Source organism: Streptopelia decaocto, assembly GCF_964273445.1.
Source record: "Streptopelia decaocto genome assembly, chromosome: 1".
NCBI lineage: Eukaryota > Metazoa > Chordata > Aves > Columbiformes > Columbidae > Streptopelia > Streptopelia decaocto.
This window is the reverse complement of record NC_138663.1, coordinates 106,976,765-107,004,292: the sequence shown is the minus strand read 5'-3', so window position 1 is coordinate 107,004,292 and position 27,528 is coordinate 106,976,765. Positions and strand designations below refer to the sequence as shown.

At 39.7% G+C, this 27,528-nt stretch overlaps 1 protein-coding gene across 2 annotated transcripts in view; it reads right to left on the bottom strand.

The window, feature by feature from the left end:
* PHEX (phosphate regulating endopeptidase X-linked) overlaps nt 1–27,528 on the bottom strand; it is a 109,335-nt gene that overhangs the window by 76,586 nt on the left and 5,221 nt on the right. The window contains exons 2-6 of one of the 2 annotated variants that reach the window (XM_082052560.1): nt 26,906–26,974; nt 24,573–24,734; nt 5,925–6,011; nt 4,622–4,848; nt 1,367–1,435 (exon numbers count right to left, since the gene is read on the bottom strand). In XM_082052560.1, the coding sequence (XP_081908686.1) occupies nt 1,367–1,435; nt 4,622–4,848; nt 5,925–6,011; nt 24,573–24,734; nt 26,906–26,974 (614 nt within the window). Of the gene's footprint in view, nt 1–1,366; nt 1,436–4,621; nt 4,849–5,924; nt 6,012–10,858; nt 10,984–24,572; nt 24,735–26,905; nt 26,975–27,528 lie in introns of those variants that run through there. The other variant, XM_082052561.1, reaches the window with a different exon arrangement.

Here is a 27,528-nt window from a genome sequence, read left to right as displayed (position 1 = left end):
TTTTAGTCTCAGAGTGTATACACAAATGTTAGCAAAATGCACTGTACATGATGATACTGTAGCGATTGCTGTGTTATTTCCACTCCCCACCCCTCCCCACATAATCTTTCAGAGATTTTGGAGGGATCAGATTGCTCCTCATCAACTCCTATCAGCCTATAGTCCAACAAAAGCAACAAAAATTCTCAATGCATTTCCACCTTAAATCTTTTAGTAGACAAAATTCTTTGTATCCTGGCATCATCTAGTCTGATAGATGTGACTGAAAAAAACTTAGTAACATCTCAGGGAACTCAAAAGGGAAGCAAAACCGTAAAACCTTAGTATCAATTACTTGCCCCCAGACAACCCAAGGGGTGTTTTTCTTTGAGCTTTAGACTGTATGTGCTGGATACTGTCCACAGACCTTCATTGGGTAAGGGGGGGAAAAGGTGTTGCCATTGTCAAATATCGATACATTAAAGCCTTTGCAGAAAAAGCCCTGGGGGTCATTGTGAACACCAAGTTAAACAGGAACCTGCAATGTGCCTTTGCAGCAAAGGGGATCAACAGCACCCTGGGCTACATTAGGCAGATTGTTTCCAGCAGGTCAAGGGAGGTGATCCTTCCCCTCTACTCAGCACTGGTGTAGCCACAGTTGAGTGCTGGGTCCAGTTTATAGTTCTCTAGTAGAAGAGAGGGATGGCAGTAGTGAAGCAGGCTCAGCACAGGGCAGCAAAGCTGTTTAAAGGACCAGAGCAGCCTTCATGCACTGAGAAGCTGGGAAAGCTAAGACTGCTCATCTAGAGAAGGCTCAGGAGAAATTCATTCCCATGTATGCATATGTGATAGAGGGAAAATAAAGAAGGCAGAGAGCCAGAGTGTTTTCACTGCTGCCTAGTATTAGGACAAGAAGCACTGGCACAAACTAAAACATGAAATTTCATCTGAACAAATGAAAACATTTTTTCCACTAAGTGAGAGGGAAGGAAGGGTGGCACAAGTTGCTCAGAGAGGTTGTAGAGTGTTCATTTGTGGAGATATTCAAAACCTCACTGGATACTGTCCTGGGCAACTTGCTGTAGATGACCCTGTTTGAGCAGAGAGGATGGACTAGATGAATTCTAGACGCCTCTTCCAAGGTGGAAGAAAACCAAGAGGAGGCCCAAGTCTTACAAAAACATTCATTTGAGAAACTTTGAAAGAGTGTTTGTCGTAGTGGTGCTGGCGATGGTATTTTCTGATAGAAGATATCCCAAAAAATCTAGATCTAAACAAGCCACAACTCTTTCCCAATTTGAAGTTCAACAAAACAAAAGCAACAATAGACACACACACAAACAAAAGGAAAAAATGGTTACTCTGATTTCCAGTTGGTAATACTTACAGATTTAGCTTCTGTGGTATTTTCTAGGTAATCCTCTCGAGATGCAAGAGAGAGGCTTGCTTGATCAAGCTGTTAAAAATAACATGAAAAAACATTTAATAGGTAAATTAATCAGAATTCAAAGGTAGCCCTATAAGCAACTTTTGGTTTTTCTAGCAATTATGGTAGATGTGTGTAAATATCTGATACATAAAACATTGCACCAGGATGCACAGGATTTCAAAATAACAGAAAAATGCTATGCTGTGCTGACAGATGTTACATAAATCAAATTACTGTGATCTGGGAAGCCTCAGATCCCTCCTGCAATATCTGAGCCACCTACTACAGCAAAGAATCACCCATGTGATTTATGTGTTAATGGCTCCTTTAGTGAGTAGGTAAGGCAATAGGACTGGGTCTACAGGATCAGTTTATGCTGATGACCATTCATGCTATACATATTTCAGAGGCACAAGACCAGGTTGAGATCAGTGCTAGTCTAGTGTACAGACCAAATGCTCATTGAGCATGTTAGCTGCTGTGTGCCTGGAAAGCATCATTAGCCTTCTTTGACTGAAATGGAGGTTGCACTTTTAAGCTTCACCCTAGACCAGCATTGAGCGCTGCATTTGGCTTTTTGAACAGATGTGCTGAAACAGCTGGATACCAGCCACAGAAATGATGGCATGCATGCATGCATGGGAAATTGTTACGCCTCCAGTACATTAGCTAAAGATGTCCTGTAGATCCAGGTGTATCTTTGATTTTACTCATCTTTTTGATCTAAACATGGAACATATTTGTTGGTCTATAATCACCCTAAGGTTAAAATAAGGTCTTCAACCTGATTTCTAAACCAGTCCTGAAAATTCATTGAGATCTGCACTTAGACTTTTGAATGTAATGACTACATAGGAGTATTTGGATACTGTTTCAAGTTCCTAAGAAGGCAAAAAACACTGCAGAGAGGATATCTTAAAATTACTACTGGAAACTGAGATTTCCCAAAACACTTCAATGTAATCAAGTTCGGTTAGTGTATGGAAGCTGAACATAATTCAACCAGCTTCCAAATTCTGAAGATACTGATGGGAAGGAACAGTTTTGATGTTCTAAAATTATTATTGTGGTGCTGTATTTGTTTTTTCTAAGAGACAAGTCTAGTGAAGAGAGATGATAGTCATTCATGCAATTTCACGTCTTTTTTAATCTAAATCCTACACCATTTATACTTCACATTTTCTACATTTATTAAAATTACTAAAATAAATACAACTAGAATCTCAAATGAATGAATAAATGTAGTCTTTTTCTCTAGTGACTGATGTTCTCATGTTTTAAAATATAACAAACTCAATTAAAAAAAAAAATCCACTGAAAGTAGAGTAGCTGTGGTGCTCAGTGCAATTCTGATTCTTTGATAAACAGTATCAACTTATTTTTTCAGCATATTGAAGCATATTGAAGAAAGAATATACTCTTATGCTTTTCATATGTATGGTCTGGGAATAGTTAACTTCAAATGATTTTATTAATTTCAATTATGTGACTGTTGCATGAAATGCTCACCCAAATTTTCCTGGCTTAAGATTCAACTACTCATTGAAAGCAAGCAAGCATGAAAATGAGATATAAACAAAAAAAGTTAACCAACTTCTTCAACCTTGCAGAAAAAAAAAATGATTATGTTAAATGCCAAACAGAGTTTTATTTGGAGTTTCTACTTTTGTTCTGATCCATTCATTATTTTGCAATGCTGAACAAAAATAATTTTGCAACAGAGCTATTTTCACAAGCCGACTGAAATACTCACTGGTACATCTGCACCTCTGAGAATTTGTTAAAACATGGACACAGTAGAATACTAGCTGATGCATTTTGCAGATTAAGTTCTTAATCAAATTAACAACAACAACAACAGAATACCCTATGGAATAACATGTTATTCATAACATCTAGAGCTTCAGTGATTTAGATACCTAATTCTTAGGTGCCACTAGGCATACTGAGTGAAGATGCTACTAATGTGAATTCATTTTCAAGAGACCAGCAATAAGGATGCCCAGCCCCTCACTGACAGGTGAATTGGACTGAAATATTATGACAGGAGAAATACCTAAATATCTCTCTTGATCCTACTGTTTCAGGTCTTTTGAACAAATAATATCCAAACAAAGAAAACCTGAAAGGATCTGAACAGCATCTTAGCAGAACGGCATCTTTAGCATAGCAAACTGTTGATCTGCTGTTGACTGTTCAGGAAAATGTCCTAGAGATGAGGAAAAGTCACCTTTCAAATTCATAACAGTTAAATGCCTTGTTCAAAAGACATTTTAAAAAACTGGCTGAAAATCAACACCTACTCCAGTGCCATCACAGTTAACTGTTATTTGATCCCCAAATGCAATGTATTCTTGACTATATTCTTACAGCTAGCAAAGATGTTAGCAATGTAAGGATCATAGATCCTATTTTGCTGCAATGAATGGCATCATAACTTTCTTCCTTGTCCCTTCTGTCTTGCCTTCATAAACTATTTTCTTATAGGAGTGGTGGGCTCGGTCTACTCTGACAGCAATGCATTTGGTGCAGGCACTCAAGTCTTGCCACTGTGACATCTCACAGTAATAGTTACAATTTTCTCTGGAGTTTTGTCAGACTACAGTGAGGCAACATTTCTTGGGTCTTTTTCTCACCAGTCTAAACTGTTGTGCAATGCCATACACTGTTAACAAACTGGCAATGCTTTGGTCCAAAAGCAATATCATTTCAGTAAAAAGATAAATTCTGTATTTCAGGTTTAGAAGGGGTTTGGGATACATTGGTGTTGTAATGTGCTATCTAAGCACAAGATAACATGTTCCCATCTAAAGAAAAATAGCTCAAGTTCAAAATATCTGCTATTGGCGCACAGACAAAAAACATTCTTCATGCGACTAATGAGTCATAAGCAGCATGCAGAACACCTCCAGGACTGGATATCCACCTCTCATTTTCACACACATAGACCCTGGATATTGGTCCACTGGGAACATGTTTTACCTTTTTTTGCCATTTCAAAGGAGAAAATACCCTTACAGAAATATTTTTCAATAGGATGTAGTTTCTAGTGGCTTCTGCATTCCCATAAATTGACACCTATGTACATCTGTAGGTCAGTAGATAATAGCAACAATAACTAAGGATAAACATTTGGCATGTAAATGTGGTTTTTTACAAAATGAGATCACAAAATACCATGCAAAATAACCCATTAGATATGCTGTATTGTACCTTCAGGATATACTGATTGGAGATTTTGTCATCAGCAGCCACATATAAACGGATGAAGACAGAGTTACTGTATTGACCACGAAGAGTTGCCAAGGCTTGGACTAAGCTAAACCTCCTTTCTGACCACAGTCCTTCAGGTCCAATGTTGGATTCCAGCACAGGCCAACGGAAAGGTGAATGCCTCAGTATGCTTAACAGGGGTTTCATGTCAGCTTTTTCAATTTTATCTGAAACATGAAAGTGTGACAACAATTATATTCCAGAAAATTAAAATCCAGCAGCAGCCACATGAGACAAAAAGATTTATTGGCATTGTTCGATTTCTAGGCAAGACAAACAAAATAATTGAAATCCAAAGCCTCTGCTCTGCCTGTGAGCATAGAAGCATGGAAGTCCAACCCAGTTCATCTGAATCAAGAACAAGAGAGGCAAATAAGTTTATTTCAAAAAAAGGCAAAGGGCTGGAATTAAGTCAGTTAAAAAACCATTCCTCACTTAGGAACAAGCATAGAAACTTCACTGGTTCCAAAAGGGGGTTATTGTACATAATCAAGGCTAGAGGGGTCAGCATCTCGTCACTGAGGCTCTGGGTTAAGCTGTCTCAATTGCTGACAGTAAGACTCAGGCTGTACTGGAAGGAAACTGGTCAGGAAGTAAAATCTGAAAGAGTCAGTCAGAAGGACAAAGGGCACTTTGAAGGACAAAGTCTGCTGCCTCCCCAATTCACCCTTCACCTGTGCAACTACATAAAGGTAGTGATGTGCCCCAAATTAGTGTACATCACCTTGCAGCAACATTTACAAGCTCAGGAAAAACACTCTGCAAATGTGGCTAGAGGGCTCCCCATCCAAACTTGTTTGACAACAAGATAACTCAAACCTGAAGAGTCCATAGATGTCCATACCCAGATCCGTGAAAGCATTTCGATTAAACATATTTAGAGAAAGGTAGAAGGTGCTGAGCAACAGGCTCTTGAAAGTCGCAGTATGAGAATTTAGGCTCCTCTAATTTACCAGGCACTACCACCATACTTAACAAGGTACAGTTTTGGCATCCTGTAAATATCCCTTCACAGTTCCCTGACAAGCAAAGTTCTCTGCAAATCTGACTTCTTGTGCCTTGGTGTATCTCAGTCTTGACAGCCACCTTCAGAAACCAGAAGACACTCGGCATTCAGTTGAATCCAAACCAGTGAAACCTGTACATCTGCACAAGCTTTCACAGAGCTCAGCAGAGAGCAAAAGAGCCTGCCTTCATAAACACAGGTAGCACATACGTGTTCCTCTCAAATCAGGCCACTTACTCTCATTCATGCAGGATGCGTAAAGTATCTTGGCCTTCTGTACAGCTTCACTGTCTCGTCTTTTGCTGATGGGTTTCTCAAGCAATGCTGAAAAAAAGAAATGCCATTTTTTTTCGATGTTAGAAAATGTAGGAACTGTTTGCCTGCCTCAGCATTTGCTTTAATCATGGCATTTATGTAATTAAGGATGAAGCTCCACACATATTTTCTGAAACAGTAACACGTACATAAAAGATATTTGCACTTTTTCCACCCCTAACAGAGAATGATTTTTTATTTATTTAGTTTTAAGAGGACTGTTTTAAAGCCCGTTGACAGACACTGTTCATTGCTTATCCTCACAAACAGCCAACCTGAGCAAACTGAGGGAAAAGGGAATCATAGGGCAAGGGTAGGAACCAGTGGGCAGGGTAGGAAGTCAGGAATTCTTTCAAGTGGCTCAGCCTCTGGTGCTGGTACGTTGAAAGATTGGGATCTAAGGGAGAAGGTAAAAGGATTCCAGGAGCAAGACCACTGGTGTTCACTTTTGCCAGCTCTGCTGCTGCTAAAAGAAAACAGCAGAGAACTGTCCTGTTGTCTGTCAAACGCACACAACCTCAGTCTTTTAAATGACACAGAAGGACAAGTATCCAACTACTATTTGAAAAGATGCACTATATAGCTCCCTCCCACTATAGGTGTCAACTTCCTTGGTGCCTGAAAGCCAAATTAGCTTTTCTAAGCTGTCATCTCTCTTCATTCCTCACATGATGTCATGGACATGAAATAGCATGAAAAGTGCATCTGAATCTCAGCAGTTCACTCTCAGATGCCTCAAGCCATTTTATTCATGTTGTAAACCAGCCATGATGCAGCTGCAGTTACACATACTATAGCTAAATGCGGAGGCAGCTTAGTCTCAGCGAGATCTATCAGCTCTGGTGCAGCACAGCATGAGCGTGTCCACAGCCAAAAGAAGCAAGGGAGCGCTTGAGCACAGCACGGAAGCAGGGCTAATAAACACTGTCAGACCTCATCTGGTTTTGTAAGACCCGAACAGGTCCTGCACAGCATTAACTTTATTGTTACTTGGACCACTGGAGAGAGTGGCTTTGCTGGAACCATTCCAAGTCCCTCCTGTTGTATGCTCAGATAGCACTAAGAAGCCTTGAAAAATTCAAGAGTATCTTCTTTATATACCCCAAGGCTCTGGGGTTTGAGAGGGTTTACGAGCAAAGGCACAGTGCAGATTGGCACCATGTTATGCTGTGCCTGAGCTAAGAAGCATGCTCCACACAGAAGGGAAACAATGTGCAAAACAGGAGTCCCAGTGGCCTGATGAATTCAGCAGAGGACCACTGGGGCTTCATAACATCAACCACAGCAAAACCAAACTGCTTCCACAGAAAGCTTAATCAGGTCTCAATGCAGCGTTATTCTTCTCTGCCAGTACTGGCTGGGCTGATGCAGAGTCCAGAAGAGGTGGTGATTTTGCCATTATAGAGCAGCATCCTCCTGCAAACAGGTAGTAGCTGCTCGCTCTCCAACCTTTACCCTTTCCAGCAGCTCAGAGTCTTCTCTCCAACGTCACCTCTCACAGAAGGCAAAAGTCCAGCTGGATGGTACCACTAGATTCTGTAGCTGAGGACACTCTGGGCTTGCATTGCTCCACTTACCTTTAGGAGCTCACTGTTGGAGGTAGGATTTAAAGACATTTATTTCCCAGGAAGTCCCTAAAACCTCGAAGAACCTGCCATGCTGCAGGATATTCCCCACTTGTGCTTATGTGAGCACAGGTGCTCCTGACATGAAATTGTTTATTAGTAAAAGAATACCCTAATGATGAACAAATGCCACTTGTTCTCTGCCTCCAATCACTTTTCTCCTAAAAAAAAAAATAATAATTCCAAAATTCATTTGTTTGGATCTTTGACAAATATATTTGTCCTGGTTTTGTTAAAAACAAGTTTCTCTTTTAGTGAATTTACCTGTCAGCTAAAGCTTTCATATTAGCTGCATTTTCTTGGAAAACCGGATACATATTTTGGTAAACATAGCAATGGAATGCGAGGTTATTCACAAGGATTGATGCACATCTCATGAGAGAAGCAACGAGAAACAGGTGACCAAGAAACTGACCAACAGAGTGTAACATCCCATTCACGTGAATACTTCATATAAAAGTGGGAGATCACAAGGATCTCGCCCCTTTTCCTTATGGCTGACATTAGGAAAGGACCTTGCTAGTTGTCCCTGTGAACTGAGGCCTAGTGACAGACTGAATCCAGTTCCAGTTGGCTGCCTCTGCCTTCCCTTTTACTTATGGATAAGCTTTTCCCTAAAAATACTGTTGGACAGGATTCCAAATAGCTTTAGTTTCAAATCCTCAAATCATTACTATTTCTCTACTTGTTAAATACAATATAATACAAATAATTGACACTTATCTACAGTGTACACAGTTCTTAGCAGAATAATCAGGCCTGTTCATGTTTCAAGAATGGCATTTTAAAAGAAACTATAAATGAAACCTACATAAAACTAAGGATGAAAAAACACACTCCTATTAAAGCCATTGCAATAACTTCTGTTCCTTGCCAGTGAACTGCACAGCCATGAAATTTTGAAGCTAATAAAATTCAAAGGCTAAAGCCCAGTGAAAGCTCAGGAGGGATACAGAGGATGTGATCTAGTAAAATAAAATAAACTCCAGAAATACACTCGCACAAAATCCTGTTAAACTCAGAGCCAGTGTTTTCCCATCAGACCATCTCATTATGTGACAGAATGAAGCTGTAACACTCCCTGCACTTTTGAAAAGAATGGAGTGAGGTAGATACTGACATTTGACTCAGAATTCATTTATGAAGAAAATTCTTGATTCTAATGACATAAAATCCAGTGCTCAAAAATGAAAGCCTTAATAAGATGGTTGAATCCTGTGGACAGTGAAATAGGGGATGTGATCCATAAGTGCTCTTTAGGCTATAGATGTTCCTCAGCCTCAATCTTCCACAAAGATTTGAAAGCTCAAACTGATCAGATCCACTTGATTTCTGCATTAGCTAATATAAAATCCAAATACAAGGTTCAGAACATTTCTTCTTCTTTAACTCACAAATATATATGGATTTTACAAGTCCCTGAACATTTAAATTCTTCTTCAGAAGAAGAGGAAGAAAAGGCAAGAAGCTATGCATACTAATAAAAAATATGGGTAATCAATTAGCCTATCTACAGATTGTTGCATTCATAGAAAGAAAGTCACTACTGTGATCGAAATCAATGAAGACTCATCAAGCTGCCTTTTAAATTAGCAGTGTCAGGTCCTGCAACTAGCCCGGCCAAAGCAGCAGGCTGCGACAGCTCCCTCCTGCATGGAGCAGATCTAATTGTGTGGGCTGGTGGATGCTGAGCTCTGCAGTGCAGCATCTGAAAGGGCTGCACATCAGAGTCCCTGCTCTCCCAGGACCTCTGCAAGTTGAACAGACCTGCTCCGTGGCTCTCCTGAGTTCTGACCGGCACAGAGAGGCATCCTCTGGACAGTGCTCCATTTCTTGATGTGCAACATGGCATTTCAGGCACTCGTCTACACTGCGGAAAATGCCAGCTGGTGACCCCTTTGCCAAAATTCAACTCTTTCTTACAGCTGGCTTAGAGAACTGTCTTTCCACCTTGAAAAATTTTAATGGCTTCAGATATTTTTCTCTTTGGACACCAGAATGAAATCAAAACTTATGAGGTCTTCCAAGGGATAAGAAAAGAAAGACCATCTCAGATCAGTTAATGTTCAGCCTGATGAGATACCCACAGACGTGCTATTGAGTTCCTTGCTCTGACTTTCCAAGCACCTGCTCTCATCCCTTGCTAGGGGATTGTGTGTATTCATGCAAATGTACTGAAAAGTTCAGTCTAACAGATTTTTCTGAAGTCCAGTGTCTGGAAATAAAAACTGGCCAAGTTAGGGAGATCAGCGTTACCTGTGTTTTGACTAAAGCAGCTCACTTAACACTGAGGACAATTGATTTTGTTCTTCTTGCAGTTTTGTTCTTTTTTTAACTTGGTTTTCTTGTTTCAAAATTAAAAGCTCCATTTTCCTAAAATAATCTTCCATTTTAGGACTCCAAACATTAATTGAATTCAACTGTCTAAGTAAAAAGAAAAAGTAAAAGAAATATTATCCAACTTGGAGCAGCATCTTTTAACTCCATCTTTAAATATGAATTTTTAGGAACAAATGGTTTTGACCAGACTAGGAAACACGCAGCACTCCAAAGATATTAAGAAGAAAACAAACAAACAACCAAAAAACCACCACCAACAAAAAAACAACAACAAAATCACACTTGAAATAATATTTCATTTGTTAGCTTCCAGTTAAATGTTAACAGTGCTAGAGATGGAATAGCAATCTAGCTGAAGAGACTACAAAAATCCTACAGTCTAAGTTAATTTACAGCCCTCTGAAAGAGCACAGCACTATTAACAGCAACCACAATTTAACAACTTATTGCTGCTACTGACTTACAACACTGGCCTGTCGCAAATTCAAAGCAGAATACAATAGCAAAAAAATCACCAGGACAAGCAAAGTGAACCAGCACATCTTAAGCCACCTCAAACAAAGCCTGTGATCAAGTTTCCCCAGCCAAATACAAAGTACACATTTAAATGGCTGCTCTAGCAGAGCAGCTCTTCTTTAGTCACACCTTTTACCTCCTTTACTTTCAAATTAGTTCCAAAGTCATTCTTTTTAGGATAAAAGGGATCTTGGCCTGTGCTACTGATCTCAGCACCTCATTGTCCCTGTTTCTGTAGGCACAGGATACCCAGATGCAGGATTTATGTTTCCCTTCACATAAAACTCATTTATGGGAAGTGTCAAAACCTATTGGTAATTCTGCTCCATGGCACTGAAATAACATAAATCATCTCATCAAGCAAGTACCACTTACATAGTCAGCAAGTGGCTAGAGGTGGAACTTTCTGAGGCTGTGAATTGCTTCATCATTCATTTTCTTCTACCAAGGGGCTGAGAGCATGGCGGTTCCCATTGCAAATCTTGTCCTTCTGGCAGCCCAGGCAGGTTTGCATCACCACTCTCCCTGGCTCTTGTACAAAACAGAAAGACTCAGCATCACCAGCAAAAAACCATGCCATAGCTGGGAGTGATCCTCAGCTGTCTGAATTGTAGATACTTGCATAGAGGGCCAAAGGAAAAAAAAAAAAAACAAAACCAAAAACAAACAAACCAACACAGCTGAGGTGGGCAGGGAGCTGGAGTTGGGAAGGGAAGGAAGAAGGTTTAAATTGTGTTGCCTTCAGATACTGCTTTTCCAGGGCAAGAGGCCTAAAAAAAGGTCAGTTTCCTGTGGTTCACTACTCTACAGTAAACAGCAATCATCTGCTGTTAAAAGCAGGATTGAGGCACTTTTTGTAAAGTAAGTCTTGCTGGTGAGTGTACGTATTTATTTAACTGTGTACTATTCTAAAACTGCTAAGGATAGTTCTGTGGCTAAGTGCTACATTTAATCTTACTTTCCATTTCTAGCCCCTGTTGATTTTCCAGCCTACTGTCTTACACAGCTTCACTTTGGCTTTCAACCACCTTATTTTATTTATGGCACTGAGAAATCCAGTACCTGTCTCTCTTCTGACTTGGAGTGTGTGAAACAGGGATTGTACCACCAGATTCACAGGGGAAAGAAATATGCATACCATTTATTCAGATTAGTAATAATGATTAAATTTGTCGGTGTCCTGGTCTGCAGATTGTATATATTCTGTGTGCTATCTACATTTTCAGATGAGTTGCATTCCTGAGAAGAACTATGTGATCCTCTAAGCTTATTTCTTTTTCTAGAGAGAACAATATAAGTTTTTTCTGCACTTTCCAATCCTAGATATGGAAAAAATATTATACTAGTAAAGATAGTAGCAGGATTTTTTCCATATATTTTTGTCCTTATCCTTTTACAAACATTTGCTGTATGTATAAAATGCAAAGTGATGTGTTTGCACAGTGATATTTCATGACGATCTGAAGTATATTATAGTGCTTCATATCTTGAAGAAAAACAACTGCACATTTGCATGTGCAAATATCCCAGTGGGAATATGCTTGCACTTAAAAAAAAAAAAAAAGCCACACAAGAACCTCAAAGGGACATTCCATTTCCTGGAAAGTTGTAACCTTGGAGGAATGAAAAACTAGAAGCAGACAATTAATTCAGCATGAACTCCCAGGGCAATGCTAGAGCAGTCTTGGACTGCAAAAACAGAAGTGTACCACAGCGGGGAGATGGTCTTGTTGTTGTATACAGGGCAGTGAGACAAACTGTAACACTACCTGCCCTTTGACTGTCCACATTTTTAAAACAGTGTTGGACAACTGGACTGGGCACAGAAAAACATTGACAGCCTTTGGGGTTTTTCCTTGGATGGAGTGGCTTGAAAAACACAAGAGAAGGGGTAGGGGGTGAAAGCCATGCAGTAAGGGAGCATGATTTAGCTTACAAAAGATGGGGCAAGGGTGATGGGGTCACATATGATGGTACTGTACTTATGATGGTACTTTCTGATGGTACTTAACCATCAGAAAATGCTTGGTGCCAAAGAGGTCTTTAGTCTATTGAAAAAAGGCACAATGAAAGCCAACAGTGGAAGATGGAGACAAATTCAGCAGTGACAGCGATTAACCACTAGAGCCAAGCAACCAGAGCAGATAGTGGCTTCTCTGAGCCTTGGCATCTTCAAGACTTGATGGGGTTTTTTGGAAGATAAGCTTTAGCCCAATGTGAATTATGTTTTCTCCCAGTGGAAGCTATTGAGCTGCATTACATGGGTAATGTAATTGTCTCTGATACAAGAAAGGTCAGAGGAGACAATCAATGGTTACTTCTGGCATTGCACTCCGTACATTTAGGATAATGATCTCAAAGCACTCTTAGACATGTTAGACCAAGGAGATACAGCCATTACCCATTGTTGCAGATAAAGAAAGTGAGCCATAGAGGATTAATTCCTCCTTATCTAACTCATGTCAGAGTCCTACTAACTGGAGCAGTGCTCCTTTATGAGCATAAATCTTGCTGAACTTGATCCAAACACTCAAAGAGCTTGATCCTTTGGAGATGGTGAATGTCTCTCAGACCCATTACTGTCAGTGGAAATAAGGGCTGCTTAACATTGCCCAGACGATGTGCAGTACTACAACTGAAAGCAATTTGTAATGCATCATTTTCAGGAGCAGATCCAAAAAGCAGCCCATGGGCTTCTCAGAAAACAATGTCTACCAATTCACTGGGCCAAAGACAGAAGGTGCTCATTTGTCAGTTATATCCCCAGTAAGGCCCTACCAAAACCTCACACAAGAGCAAGTTCTCCCTTTGGTTTGGGTAGCAGTAGCTAGCAGCCAGATGTTTGCTCCATATTGTTTATTTATGAACTTCAGTTTCTTAGACCAAAATGCAGAAACACCACTTGCAGAAAGGGAGTTTCCTTGTAAATGACAGAGAAGGTGGATTTCTCCTTCAGTTCTTGAACAATAAAAACTCTGTTCTTCACCCTCCCATCTATGCTGTTTTACAGCTACAGGGGTCAGATTTCTAAACTGATGAGGAAAAAATTAAGATATGTTCTCTCATCTCCAGCTATCAGTCACAAACTTTGTTTCCTTCCCAGGTTAGCAGTATTATGTGCTACCTCCGTGAAGAAGCAAAAACCAAATTGCCTTTTGGAAATTTGCAGCAGATCTTCTGATGCCAGCAGCAGGATGTTTAAGGATGTCCTGCAGGGAATTTCAGTTTAAAAGTGGAGAAAACCTACTTAAACCTTGGTTTGAGTTTGGCAATCAAACCAAACATGCAACACTTGTGTGCAGAATGTCATTCCATGAGGTGCCTGAGACAGTAGATAATTATGATTAATCTAGTCCTCATTAAAAATGTCTAAACCTTAAATCCCGTATTTTATTCACACTAAAGAGCTATGGCAAAAGAGCTCCTGAAAAGCAACCATAACCCCTAAAATCCAAGCAGCAAACTGCACTTGTGCCACTGCGGGCATTTAAGGACTGCAATTGTGTCATGAAGGCACTGTCCTTCCTTCAGACTCCTTCAGACTACATTGGATTTTAGAAGTCAAGTTCAGTACATTTCACAGAGCAATGATTTGGCCAGGATGCCAAAGGGCACACAAAAAAAAAAACCCTTCAGAACCATGCTGCTGTTATGGAAATCATAGCTAGACAAATGTACAATCTTAATTACAGTAATACAAGCTTACATGTACCACGAGTAACTATTTCAGAATGGTTTGGGGTCAGCTGATATTCATTTAGAGTATCTTGTTTCAAAGTCCTTTTTTTTTCAAAGACTGAAGTTAAGCGGAGAGCTGGCAGTAGCAAGTTTTATGGATGAGGGCCTACAAGGGGCACAATGTTCTACCTCAAAATAAAAGCACTGGCCACAGAATCTAAAATCATACACGGGACTGTTGTGATCACTTGACCTGTGGTAACTTCCCTGTCTTGCTCTGTGAAAATACGAGTTTAATAGACTGCAACACAAACAGTTCAGGTTATGAGATTGTCAAAGAAAAAAATCTGATATATATATTTTTATTCTCATCAGTTTGGAAACCCAACCTCTAGAGCTGGGGAGGGGTATAGAGATAGGGTAAAGAACATATATGTATGTATATATCTGTGCTAAAAGGAAGTGACAGACTTAACTGATATATTTCAAAGCTGTACATGGTTCTTGGGAACAAGTATAGTCAAGCCAAGATTTTCGTTAGAGTTAAATCTGTTCTCTCAGAGCACTCTCCTGAAAAAAGATATGGACTTCTCCTGCTATAAGATGCAACATTTGATGTTTCAGTACAACTTTATCTTCTTCGCAGGTTTATTAGTACAGGTCATACTTCAGCACTAATGCACCTGCCCAGGTTCTGTTTCAGAGCTGCTTTGCATCTGGAAGCCTCAGGAGAAGAGCAGAGCAAGTTCTCACCTGCCTGGAAAACCCCAGAGAGACCAACCTCAGTGGAGGGTGCAAAAGCCTACTTACAGCTCTCTTCTGACACCCATGTAATCCAATTTAAAACACATAATTTCAAGGCCTTAAAGTCCTTCATGCATTTAAAACAAGTTCTTCAGAGAATTTCTCCTGCTATGCAATTTTAGTGTACAGCATAACCCATTTCCTCTATTAACAATCGATAACAATATTTTGTTTTTGAGTTTTCCCTAAAATATAAAGGAACCTAAATGTATTTATTTTTGTAAACTACCTGTTCTGCTAATTGTTCTGCACTGCTTGTTGCTAGTTCAGGTGTCTGGTGCACAGTCCAACATGTGCACTCTGGAAGCCTTCATCCCCACCAGACTCTTTATAAAAAGTGAGCTGCTAATGATTGTTTTTTAAATATGAGTTAGTTTCCAGTATTCCAAAACAAAACAAAAAAACCACACCCCACTGTTTAAAGTGGTTTTCACCCCCTTGCAACTAAAAGGAAAGATAAGAAGATTTTATTTCACCACTATACTTAAATATTTTTTTTAAAATACCAGCACCATACTGACATTAAGGATCATCTTTTTTCTTGGTGGCTGTGAATATTGCTTCATTTCAGAGGACTGGAAGAAAAGTAGTTAGAGACCAATGCACTACAAAAAAAATATTTAAATTTATTTCACTAACACTTATTTCAAATTTCTAATGCATTACGGTCCAGTTTTCCCTACTGTTTGCCAAATATATATTGAAAAATAAACTAGCAAAGGCTTGCAAGGATCTTTTTCCTTACGCTTAAAACTATCCTTGCCTAAATAAAGCTTTTTCCCTTTGATGCTAAGATAAAATAAAACAGCAAGTCAATACATTTTTCTGATGCTTATAAAATAAAAAGCTTTTAAATTTTACCAAATCATGTATTATTTTGACTTTCATGTATTTTGTGTCATCTCAATCAGCTATCTACTGCTTTCTTACCTTTTTTTCTATCAGTTCCCCATTGTAAATAATCAGGTCACGACAGTCATCTTACATAGAGTACACAGGGACTTTCATAAAGGCAAACTCCTTGTTCACACAGGAATATGAAGTTATCCAGAGTAAGACACACCTCTGATTGTCCAACCACTGGCCATATTGTATATTCTCACCTCTTGGGAAGGCAGAAGCATCCAGGATGCCAATGAACAGGGCTATTAGTCCCTTTCGGAGGGCCTTATGTTGGCTCACACAGCCTCAGATATGTCTTAGATATAATAGTTTCCATATTTTCATACCATTAACTAGCAGTGTATTCTGCATCTCCAGAAGTTCATTCCTCAGAACTGTCTTTGTGTAGCTGATGCCTTAATCTAGGCCTGCCTTGTTTTGATAAACTGCATGTCCCTCACCCCTTGTTTTACTTTGTGGGTTCAGGGGGTTTTGATTGTTTTTACTGGGGTGGTTTGTTGTTGTTTTTGTTTGTGTGTGCTTGTTTCTTTTTTGGGAGGGTGTTTTCTTTTTTAAAGGCATTTAATGATGATCAACACATCATTAAACCATTGGAGTAAACAAGTTTTGTAGTTGATACAGTTAATGTCCATCAGCCTATTTCTTGATGGCAGCTTCCATCTCACTATGGTCAGACTAGTTACTCTTGAAAATAGCCAGCCCATCATTATCAATTCCTCTGACATTCTGATAGAACATGATATCATTTCGAATTAATTTGCATTAACATGGATGTAATTAATATTCATGCCCACAGAAATTCATGAAGATTTAATAATTAATCAATTTGTATATGTTCTCATTTCCAAGGAACATAAATCAGGTAAAGCAAACAAATGGTTCCAAACACCAGTTTCATGAAAGGATGCTGTATTTATACAGATAAACCCAACTAATACGCTGACATTTTAAGGTTGCCTCCGGTTCCCCAAGAAGAAATTCCTCAATCCTTTTCTTGAGTATCCATTTTGGCAATACGGAAGTTCTCATGGAAATAGCATTCAAGCAGCTGTGCTTACATAAATGCTTCCTAATGCTGCTCAATGCCCTAATATACAGCACATTTCCTAAATGACAATGCTGTTTGTTTCCACAATTTTGGCATTTCGTAAATTCTCTGAGTTTGTATATAAGAAGATAAGCACATCGTGTGAGTTCCTCCAAAAGTCAACTAATGTAAGTGTACACAAACTGTAACAAAGTCAAAAATCATCTTATGGGGATATAAGAACCTCCATTCATAAATCTAATTTCAATAATAAATCTTAATCTTTTGAGCAGTATCACTCCCTCTCCTACCCTGCCCCTCTAGCCTCCCTGTATTATGCTGTAGTGGATAACACATCATGGTAACATTAGACATGAGCATTTAAACTGCATTTAAACCAGAAGACTCTGACATCTCAAATCATTACAATAGAGGTAGAGGTCCATACTAAATGGCAGCAATAAGCTTTACTTCATTATATTAATACTTTCAACATGTATTTGCATAGGGGTTTTTTTGGTTAGTCAAAAAATGGGATATCAGAGACTATGGATGGCTACACCCCTTCCAACGTACGAATCCTCTCTGCAAAGTTACCAGTCTAAAGTACAGTCATATAGTAATTTTGAAATTCAATATCTGTAGATATGAACATATCCTCCTTCTGCAGGCAACAGCCAAAATTGAGGTTCACTGTAAACCCAGAGGGAACATCACGCTGTGTGTGGAACAGAAGCGGGCACAGGCCTAACAGGACACTGCTCTGGTCTCCCAACCAGGGAAATGCTGTGGGAATCCTGTGGCTCAGTCACTGTGCTGCCTTAAGACCTCATTTAGGAACCAAAATTATCTCCTTTCTGTACTCATGGTTTCCCAAAATCACCCATTACAAATACAACTTTCATTTTGAGCAGCCGCAAAGCCTGGAAAAGGTCCTGGTTTCTCCACCTTTGATGCAGGTACCTCATTTTACTAAAAAACTATTAACTTGTTGGACAGAGAGCTTTACCAGACCTGTGCCACTAATGCTTTTTCTTACATTTGGATGCATAAGCCGTTTAAGGAAATATCTGGACCACTGAAAAATAAACCAAAAAAATAACAAACAAACAAAACACAATACCAAACAGTCTGCACCACTGAAAAGAGATCCATTTGTAGTAGAAAAGACCAAGCAAAACACAGTGTTAAGTGCTGTTGTTGTTACCTTGTTATCCAGGAGTAGCTATCCAACAAGATGATATTGGAGGCAATAATGAATTCTGAGTTTTGTGGGTTGTTGTTTTGTTTTGTAGTGTTGTTGTTTTTGTCTGGTTGTGTATCATTTTATTGTTGTTGTTGTTTTGGGGTTTTTGTTTGGTTTGTTTGTGGTGGGTTTGTTTGTCACAGTATCACAGTATGTTTGGGATTGGAAGGGACCTCAAAAGATCATCTAGTCCAATCCCCCTGCTGGAGCAGGAACACCTAGGTGAGGTCGCACAGGAACATGTCCAGGCGGGTTTTGAATGTCTCCAGAGAAGGAGACTCCAACCTCCCTGGGCAGCCTGTTCCAGTGCTCTGTCACCCTTACTGAGAAGAAGATTTTTCTCAAATTTGAGTGGAACCTCTTGTGTTCCAGCTTGATCCCATTACCCCTTGTCCTATCATTGTTTGCCACCGAGAAGAGCCTGGCTCCATCCTCATGGCACTCACCCTTTATATATTTATAAACATTAATAAGGTCCCCCCTTAGTCTCCTCTTCTCCAAACTAAAGAGACCCAGCTCCCTCAGCCTTTCTTCATAAGGGAGGTGCTCCACTCCCTTAATCATCTTCATTGCCCTACGCTGGACCCTCTCCAGCAGTTCCCTGTCCTTCTTGAATTGAGGGGCCCAGAACTGGACACAATATTCCAGATGGGGTCTCACCAGGGCAGAGTAGAGGGGAAGGAGGACCTCTCTCGATCTACTAACCACCCCCCTTCTAATACACCCCAGGATGCCATTGGCCTTCCTGGCCACAAGGGCACAGTGCTGGCTCATGGTCATCCTGTTGTCCACCAGGACCCCCAGGTCCCTTTCCCCTACACTGCTCTCTAATATGTAATCTCCCAACCTATACTAGAACCTGGGGTTGTTCCTGCCCAGATGCAGGACTCTACACTTTCCCTTGTTAAATTTCATTAGGTTATTCCCTGCCCAACTCTCCAGCCTGTCCAGGTCCCGCTGGATGGCAGCACAGCCTTCTGGCATGTCAGCCACTCCTCCCAGCTTAGTGTCATCAGCAAACTTGCTGATAGTACACTCTATTCCCTTGTCTAAATCGTTAATGAATATATTGAATAATATTGGCCCCAGTACTGACCCCTGAGGCACTCCACTAGATACTGGCCTCCAACTAGACTCCGCACCATTGACTACCACTCTCTGGCTTCTCCCCCTAAGCCAGTTTGCAACCCACCTCACTACTCTATTGTCCAGACCACACCTCCTCAACTTAGCTGTGAGGATGCTGTGGGAGACTGTGTCAAAGGCTTTACTGAAGTCAAGGTAGACCACATCCACCGCTCTGCCATCATCCATCCACCTTGTTACATTCTCATAAAAGGCTATGAGATTGGTCAAGCATGACTTACCCTTGGTAAAGCCATGCTGACTGCCCCTAATAACCCTCTTATCCTTGATATGCCTTGAGATGGCACCAAGGATAAGCTGTTCCATTACTTTCCCAGGGACAGAGGTGAGGCTGACCGGTCTATAATTACCCGGGTCCTCCTTCTTGCCCTTTTTGAAGACTGGAGTGACATTTGCTTTCCTCCAATCCTCGGGCACCTCTCCCGTTCCACAAGACTTGGCAAAGATGTTGGAGAGCGGTCCAGCAATGACCTCAGCCAGCTCCCTCAGCACCCGCGGATGCATCCCATCTGGACCCATGGATTTATGGATGTCCAGACTATTTAATTGCTCTCTGTTTGTTTTAATTACTACCAGTATTCTCCCGCTTACTTGGGACAGCTGTCAACCAGCTACCTCTTAAAGAGAGTAAAAAAAGCCACAAAGACAGGTCAGCTACTACAGAAACCTATGGTTGAGTCTCGGCAGCTACACTGCAGATTTCACGGGCCACATCCAAGTCATCCCATTGGTCCCAACCAAGCACCTGTTGAAGGGTGGGAGAAGAGAAACCAGCCCTAAAGAGCTCTGTGGTGCAGGGTCTTCCGTGCAGGACAGTAGCCACTTGATACCAACTTACGGGATTTGTCTGAAGGACTATCCTATGGTCAAATAGTATAAATTTCCATGTTGAGATACTTCCACCTTGCTGCTTTTACTTAAAAAATAATATATTTTCTAAAGAAAATCATTGTAAATTATATTGGGGTATGTTGACTACACTGCCAAGTTATTTTCTTTGCTGTCTGTCTCATGTTTTTAAAAACCCATGCACCATATCCTCCTAAAAGATTTCCATTTCTTTCTTTTTGCCCCATAGGAAATTTCTCACTTTAAATTGACTGGCATTCAGAAAATAGCCATGCTAGAAATCTTAGTGCAGCAAATTAGTCTGAAGGAGGTGTCTCACTGGGCCAGGGTCAATATGGAAACTTAATCTGTAAACTGTTTTCCACAGACATAAATTAAATTTTAAAAGCCTAAAAGACACGTTCACAAATGATTCACATAACTTAAATCAGCTCCTATGCAGTGCTGAGATTTAGGAATGTTTGCTTAGTTATTTGTTGGTTGGAGATGCTTTGTTTTTGTTTGAGGTTTTTCTGGTTTTATTTTTTAATTTATTGCTTCCTGCATAGCCACTTAAAACAAAACAAAAACCAACAACACACACACACAGCTGTATATCATCGTTCTGCAGACTTCAGAAAAAGGAAAAGAAACTGCTTGGTTCACAATCCACATTCACCAGAGGTAATAGGCACGTATTTACTTGCCTCAGACTCCCAGTTCTGTGTTATTCACAAAAAGCCACTTTCATCTCAATGGTCAGACTACCATGGTCCTAAACTTCATTAAGGTCACCAATCAGAACAGAAAAATTGAGCAGAAATGTAAATAGCTGTGCAGGAAATTTAGTGGTAAGTGAAAAACATATTAATTCACAGAGACATTGCAATTTTTAGCTGACAGAAGGCTGAAACAGTTGCAACTTGAGATAACTTTTGTTCTTACAACAGATGCCACAGTCAAACCATTGTTTCCGTTCTGAAGGACTCCAAGAGCTTCCTCAGAGGCCTGGTGGCACTAGAAGTGGTTGTTTTTAGCTAGTGAGAGGCATTTTTTAAACATACCTGCAGTGTATCTGCAAATGAAAGGCTGGCTTCAAGTCAAGGACAATCTGGTCCAGCCAGGAATGGTTAACTGCAGTAGGAGTATCTCAGTCCTTCCCAGGACAGTTCGATAATGAAACAAGAAATTTTAACCTAAATATTAGATGCCCATTAGCTGGATCTGTGTCATAACCAAAACCACAGGTCTCTGTCTTTAAGATATCTTTGGCTATTACAACTGTCTTCTGTACATTCCATCACAAGGATGAAACTCTGCTATTGCTGACATCCAAGGAAAGACCTACCACTGCTTTCACCTGGCTATGATTTTATCTATTTTATATAGCCAGGAGATCAAAGTGAGTTACACATGTGGTTTGTGGATTCCCCCGAGAGCGGGAAAATAAATCCCAGTGAACCTCAAACAAAGGATGGAAGAGAAATTAAAGGGGAAATGATAAAATTTTAGTTTGAATGCATGCTAAGACAGAAAAAGTCATGGAAGCATTATACATATAGATACATATATACACACATTCCTACCCCATAAAAAGCCCAAGTCTTACAAAAAATAGGATTAACTATCATATTACATTTTGCAAATCTGGAAGAACCCTGAAATGAATGTTTCGTGTCCTGTTCCTTTAATCAATCAGAGATATGCAGAGAAAAAACCTACCACTCAGTAGTTCTCAGCTATTTTCCACTGACCCAGTGCCATTCCTCTCTTTGGAATTCCCCATTAAAGCACCAAAAACATCCACTGACACAGAAAATATTCTACCCTTTCTTGAAGCTGACACCTGCAAAGTCATGTACTCTTGTGTGTCTGTAAGATCACACACTCACACAAAAAAACCCACAAACACACACACACAAAAACCACACCAAACAAACTACACACATACCACCACACCACAACTTTGCTCCCAAACACATCAATGTTTAATGCAGGGTTCAGTACGCTATACAGCTACTCTTATCACTTTCTGGTAAGGTAAAGCTAACTCTTACACTTGCTACCAATTATCAGCTGGAAGGTGTTCTTCCATAGCAATTACATCTGAGTAAAAAAAGAAGATTCCAGAAGATCTAAGATACCCATATATAACACAAGCCATACACAGGTCCTTGGACAAACAACCAAACTCCCTTTCTGTCTAATACTCAGGAACATTCAGGGACCAGAAAAGAGATTAGATGTTTAAATAATTTATTTTAAGTAACATGATTTTTTAATATATTTCCTGAAAAAATACTTCTGTCTATATCACACCATCAAAGAATACCAAATATGAAAAAATGTGGCTTTCTGACCAAGCCATATTATCACTTTAAGATTAATAGCTTTCTTTAATATGATAAATATTTCAGAACACAGAACCTGCTTAATAACCAGCTCTTGAAAGGCTAGGGCTTTTTTAATCTCCTGAGTGTCAAACAGGGACATTTACAATGACATACAAAGTTCCACTAGCAGTTCTTTAGGAAGGAGAGATCTAATTGGTTTCCAAGGTCTCTTTGGTCATATATATGTTTCTCCATGCAAGAGTTGTTCATCTTACTAAAACTTTTGATAGCAAAGTTGTGGTCATCCACAAAGCAATAACTCGGAGTGTCAAGCTAATGTACTGAAGTGACTCAAGTTAAACACATAGAGGTTGAAGTTACACCTTGTTGTTTCAGCTACATCAACACTTTTTTTTTCCCTTTTCCATTTTTATTTCCAATAATATATTTTGGAAAGTTTAATAAAAAGTTAAGGAGGAGATGACAAATGTTATATTAAATCAGCTCCTCTACACAACTCAATATTTCACATCTTTGCTGTACCACACCAAGGAGCAGCTTAGGCCTCCTATTAAAGTAATTACCAGGCACTTCATTGCACCCTTTTTTGATACGGAGTTTCCATTAAGCAAATACTTCTCACTTAAATGTTTCTTTCTTTGTCTTGCATTTTCCTAGCTAGGGATTAGGAACTTCTAAAGGGACTGCAGTAAGAAAACCATATGAAAGTGCGGCCTACCATGATGTCCTTGATTAGAGTCTGTAAAAGAGGAAATTAAGGATGAGTCACAGCTTGCTCCTCTATATTCAATAAGGACTGTGATTCTTTGTGGCTGTGGTTCATGCAGGATGTGCAGCCACCTAATACAGCCCAGTACTGGCAGCAGAACAATTAGAGTGCAAAGCATAAGGCAAAACAGGCTCTGGCAATATTTTTTTTTCCCTTTAGATGTGACATCTTCAGCAGACTAAAAACAGCAGTTATCAGATCATATCCTACGCCGAAATTCCAAACTCATTCTGAAATCGCATGCAGCTTTTAAAATATGTAACAATGCAAAAATTGGATATGATATAACTGAAGAAAATAAGTGGGCAAGGGCTTTGATGCCTGCACACGCACATATGTACAAAATCTGAGAAAAATACCGTCTTTAAGCATAAATCCTAAAACTGACCTATGTTCTGTGGCGAGCTCAAAGTAGGCTCTTACGTCAACTAATAGGTAAATAACATGCTCCAGGTGTGCAATTTTCAAGCACACCAACAAGAATAATGAATCTTGCACATCTCCCTTCTTTTGCACAACTTGCTTTTAGTGAGGATTATAAGAATCTGGCAGGATTTTCCAACCTAACAATAACTATCATCCTTTCTCCCCAGTTGGTCTGCACAGCTTCCTGATGAGGTGGCCTTGCTGCAGAGTATAGCACAAAGACAAGTCACACACAGATTAAAATACCTCTCTTCCTACACGTTTCCACCCCAGGGCTATTTTTTTCCTCCAGATACACGTTCTTCTGCAGCCTTCTGTTTCACTGATGATAGCTCAGGAACTTCAATGGCCGTTTTAATGTCAGCTCAAAGGGAACACAATACCCAAACAACCTTTGTCTCCGGAAGCCTCCAAATCACCTCCTGCCAACAGCTAGGTAAGTGTGCTGGAAAATATCATCCTGGTGTTACCTTATTATATTTTATTTCCTGTATTGGCTGCTGTTAGAGGTAGAATGTTGTCCTAGGTTGGTGTTTGTCTAGATGTGGGACATCCTTACATGTGTGTGCTGTGCTCCTGCACTCTCATCTACCCATCTACTGCAAGGGGGAAAGAGTTCAAATCGTGCCCCCTGGTATAAGGACTTGCCTTTTGTCCCTCCATTCTTAAACCTATAGAATTGCCAGCAGTTCTATTCTTCATCCCAAATTCTGTTTCTGTTATAATTCATTGTCTTTCAATGTTATTCACAACAAAAACCAACAAAAATACATTTAAAAGCCAAAATCAAGTTGGGCTGTTGGATATTATCAAACAACCAGAAACCATGAAATCTTTATTCATTTCAAACCCAGTCAGTTAACAAGCTACATTGAAAAGCCAACCAACCGCTTTCAGAAATTACATACCCTTTAGTTTGAGGTCCACATTGTGTCGCAGCCAAGGGTAAACACCATAGTTTGACATGTCTTCAGGAATAGGGTGATTATATATCCAGCCATCACACGCAAATCGGTAAAAGTTCTCGCATGGATCTACAGATTGATTTATCTTGCTTAAGATGGCAGCAGCTGTAAAAAACACACCACATAGATCTTGTGGAACACTTTTTCCTAAACAGAGAAATACACGAGGCCACATTCCAAAAATTACAAGTAACATTAACTAGTCTCTGTAATGTGATGTTGACCTCACTTGCAAGCTAAGCTGTTCTAAGACCAATCTGTGCCCTGATCTCTGCCATTTTTTTAAAGAGCAGCAAGAATATCACCCAGGTTCTCTAGCATCTAACAGTACCTACATGTCAAAAAACAAAAAAATAAATTCTGCAGCGAATGTTTTTGAGTGCCATACAGCAATGAGTGCCTAACCTAGCACTACAAGAATGCAAACTGTTGGAGCCAGACACCTGAAGACAGGTTGCCAAGATGAAATTAACTGCCTGAGGAATTTATAGGAATACATACCAAGCAGATTGTAATTAGCATTCCAGAAATTATGCACTGTTTACCTTTAACTGAATAGCTGCACAAGAAAACAAATCAAGTTCTGATCTACTGTTCATTGGAAAATATAATTGTAGTATTTTCAGCTTCGTTTTGAGACTGCATACCCACCAGCTACTGCAGGTGAGACTGGTAACAGATCAGTTTGACAAGCCAGAGACTTGAGTAACTAACTTTTGAGTATCTAATCAAATTATCATGAATTATAGTTATTGTGGGTCAAGTAACATGGTATATGTGGATATTTGACTTTTTTTTTTTGACTAAGCAACCAGGTGTTTTGAGGCTTATCCAAATAAATGATTAAAAGTCCTAACAGGAAATCTGGTAACTTTTACAGACTTTATGATACTACTTCTAGTATCCAGTAACTCCTCTTCTTCCCCTTAAAGTAACTCTGTATATGATACTTTAATGTCTCAGCTGTAATTCTCTCTCATATTAGAAACTCTCAGACTGGCTACATTGAAGACATTTTGATCCTTGGCAACTTTCTATCACTCCTGAACAGCTGCTCAGCAAGGCAGGGCTCAGGTCTTGAAACACTATATAGTTACTACACAGTCTACCGAGATAAAGCAGTCAAGTCATGTAGGTGTCCAAGTCTGATTCAGTGCAAAGCTTCTGCTGAGCTTACCAAAAAAAAAAATTTCATGTAATTTCATGTGCATATGAGAAGACAAAAGCCAATTCAGATTCAAACTTCTGAATTGGTATTTTTTTTATTTTCAAGATGAAGCCCACACACTTTTTTTTTTTGTTGGGAGTTTTGAGGGTAATGGTGTTTTGATTAGTCATACCATTTTGATATTCTGCACTCATTCAAGAATTGGCTCTGGAGGGTGGTGCCCAGGGCAGCCAAGAGCACTGCCAGTTCAGCACAGAGAGCAAGCAGAACGACAAATCTTGCTAATATTGAGATCTGCACATGGAATTTGTCAGGATTTCAAATACATGCCAAACACCTCACAGTATCAGCTTAATATGATTCAGGATGGAAATAAATACTCTTATAAGTTCACGCAACATCCACTTTATTTCCAATAAAACAGCTCTAGGGGCAGATTTCTAGATGTGGTAACTATTCTTTGATCTGTATTCTTGCTACACTCAATGACAAGACTCTCCTTGAATTAGTGTGAGCAAAAGTCTGTCAAAGTCTGACCAGTGCAAAACAGGTCTCTCTCAGGTCCTACCAAGCCCAGGCCCTTTAGCTCACATTTAATATTATACTAACAGATGACCCAGCTCTGTAAGTGTTACCACATGTATCTCTGAGAGGGAAAAAGAGCCTGCCAACATGGAAGTAGCTGCAGATTTTGAGTTGTAGTCACCACATTACAGTTGTGCAAGATCTAGCCCTAAAGCATTTATGTGCTTAACAACACACTTGCTAGTTTTCCAACTGCGGGGAAGGGAACAACAAAATATACCCGAAGGTCAAGTCACCCAACATTTTGTTTCCTATTAAAAAAATAAACCCTATGGGAAACTTGGAGTTAAACCAGTTAGAAAAGAGTTAACACCATTTAAAACATGAAATTTAATTGTAGAAAATAAACAGATCTGCAGCAACCTAAACAGTGACTTTTAAAAAAAGTTTGGGTTTTTTCCCCCCTCATTATTAATGAAGGTTTCTGAGTAAAATGTATAATGGAAAAAAGTTTAAACAGTATAAATATCTCATTAACATACTATAATAATGATATAATAGAGAGGAGAAAATTGTTGCTTACCAGCTTCAATGCATTCTGAGGACAAGCAGTACCGTTGCTTTGGATGAAACTTTATAATACCTTGGCTAACTGCAAAATAGAAAACCGTAATGAGATCATTTGTAAATAATTTCAACCATTGGAGCCCAGTGTTGGATTATTGAACATTCAAGTGTCAGTGCAAGCTCTGGCCTTAATACATCTCTGACTGCATTGATTTAAAACAGTTAGAACGTATCTGAAGTAAATACTGCATCCCATAACAAATTATTTTCCCCTCCTGTGCCTGTATCCTTCCCTCTGTCTTTGTGTCCTGGTTTTGTTAAAAACAAGACCAGTTTCTCTTTTAGTGAACTTTCCTTTCAGTTAAGTTCTTCTAAGTAACTGCACTTTTCTGAAGTTGGATACATGCTTTGATAGACACAGCAATGGTATGCAAGGTCATTGATAAGGATGCACGTCCCATAAGCAAGGAGGAGCAAACTGAACAGGTGACTGAAACTGACCAACCAAGTATTCCATCCGATCCATGTCATAACACCCTATAAAAGTAGGTGATCACTAGGGTCTCGAGCCAGTTCTAGTATGGCCAGCATCTGGGGAGGACCCTGTGTGCCATCCCTGCAAATCTGAGGCCTAGTGAC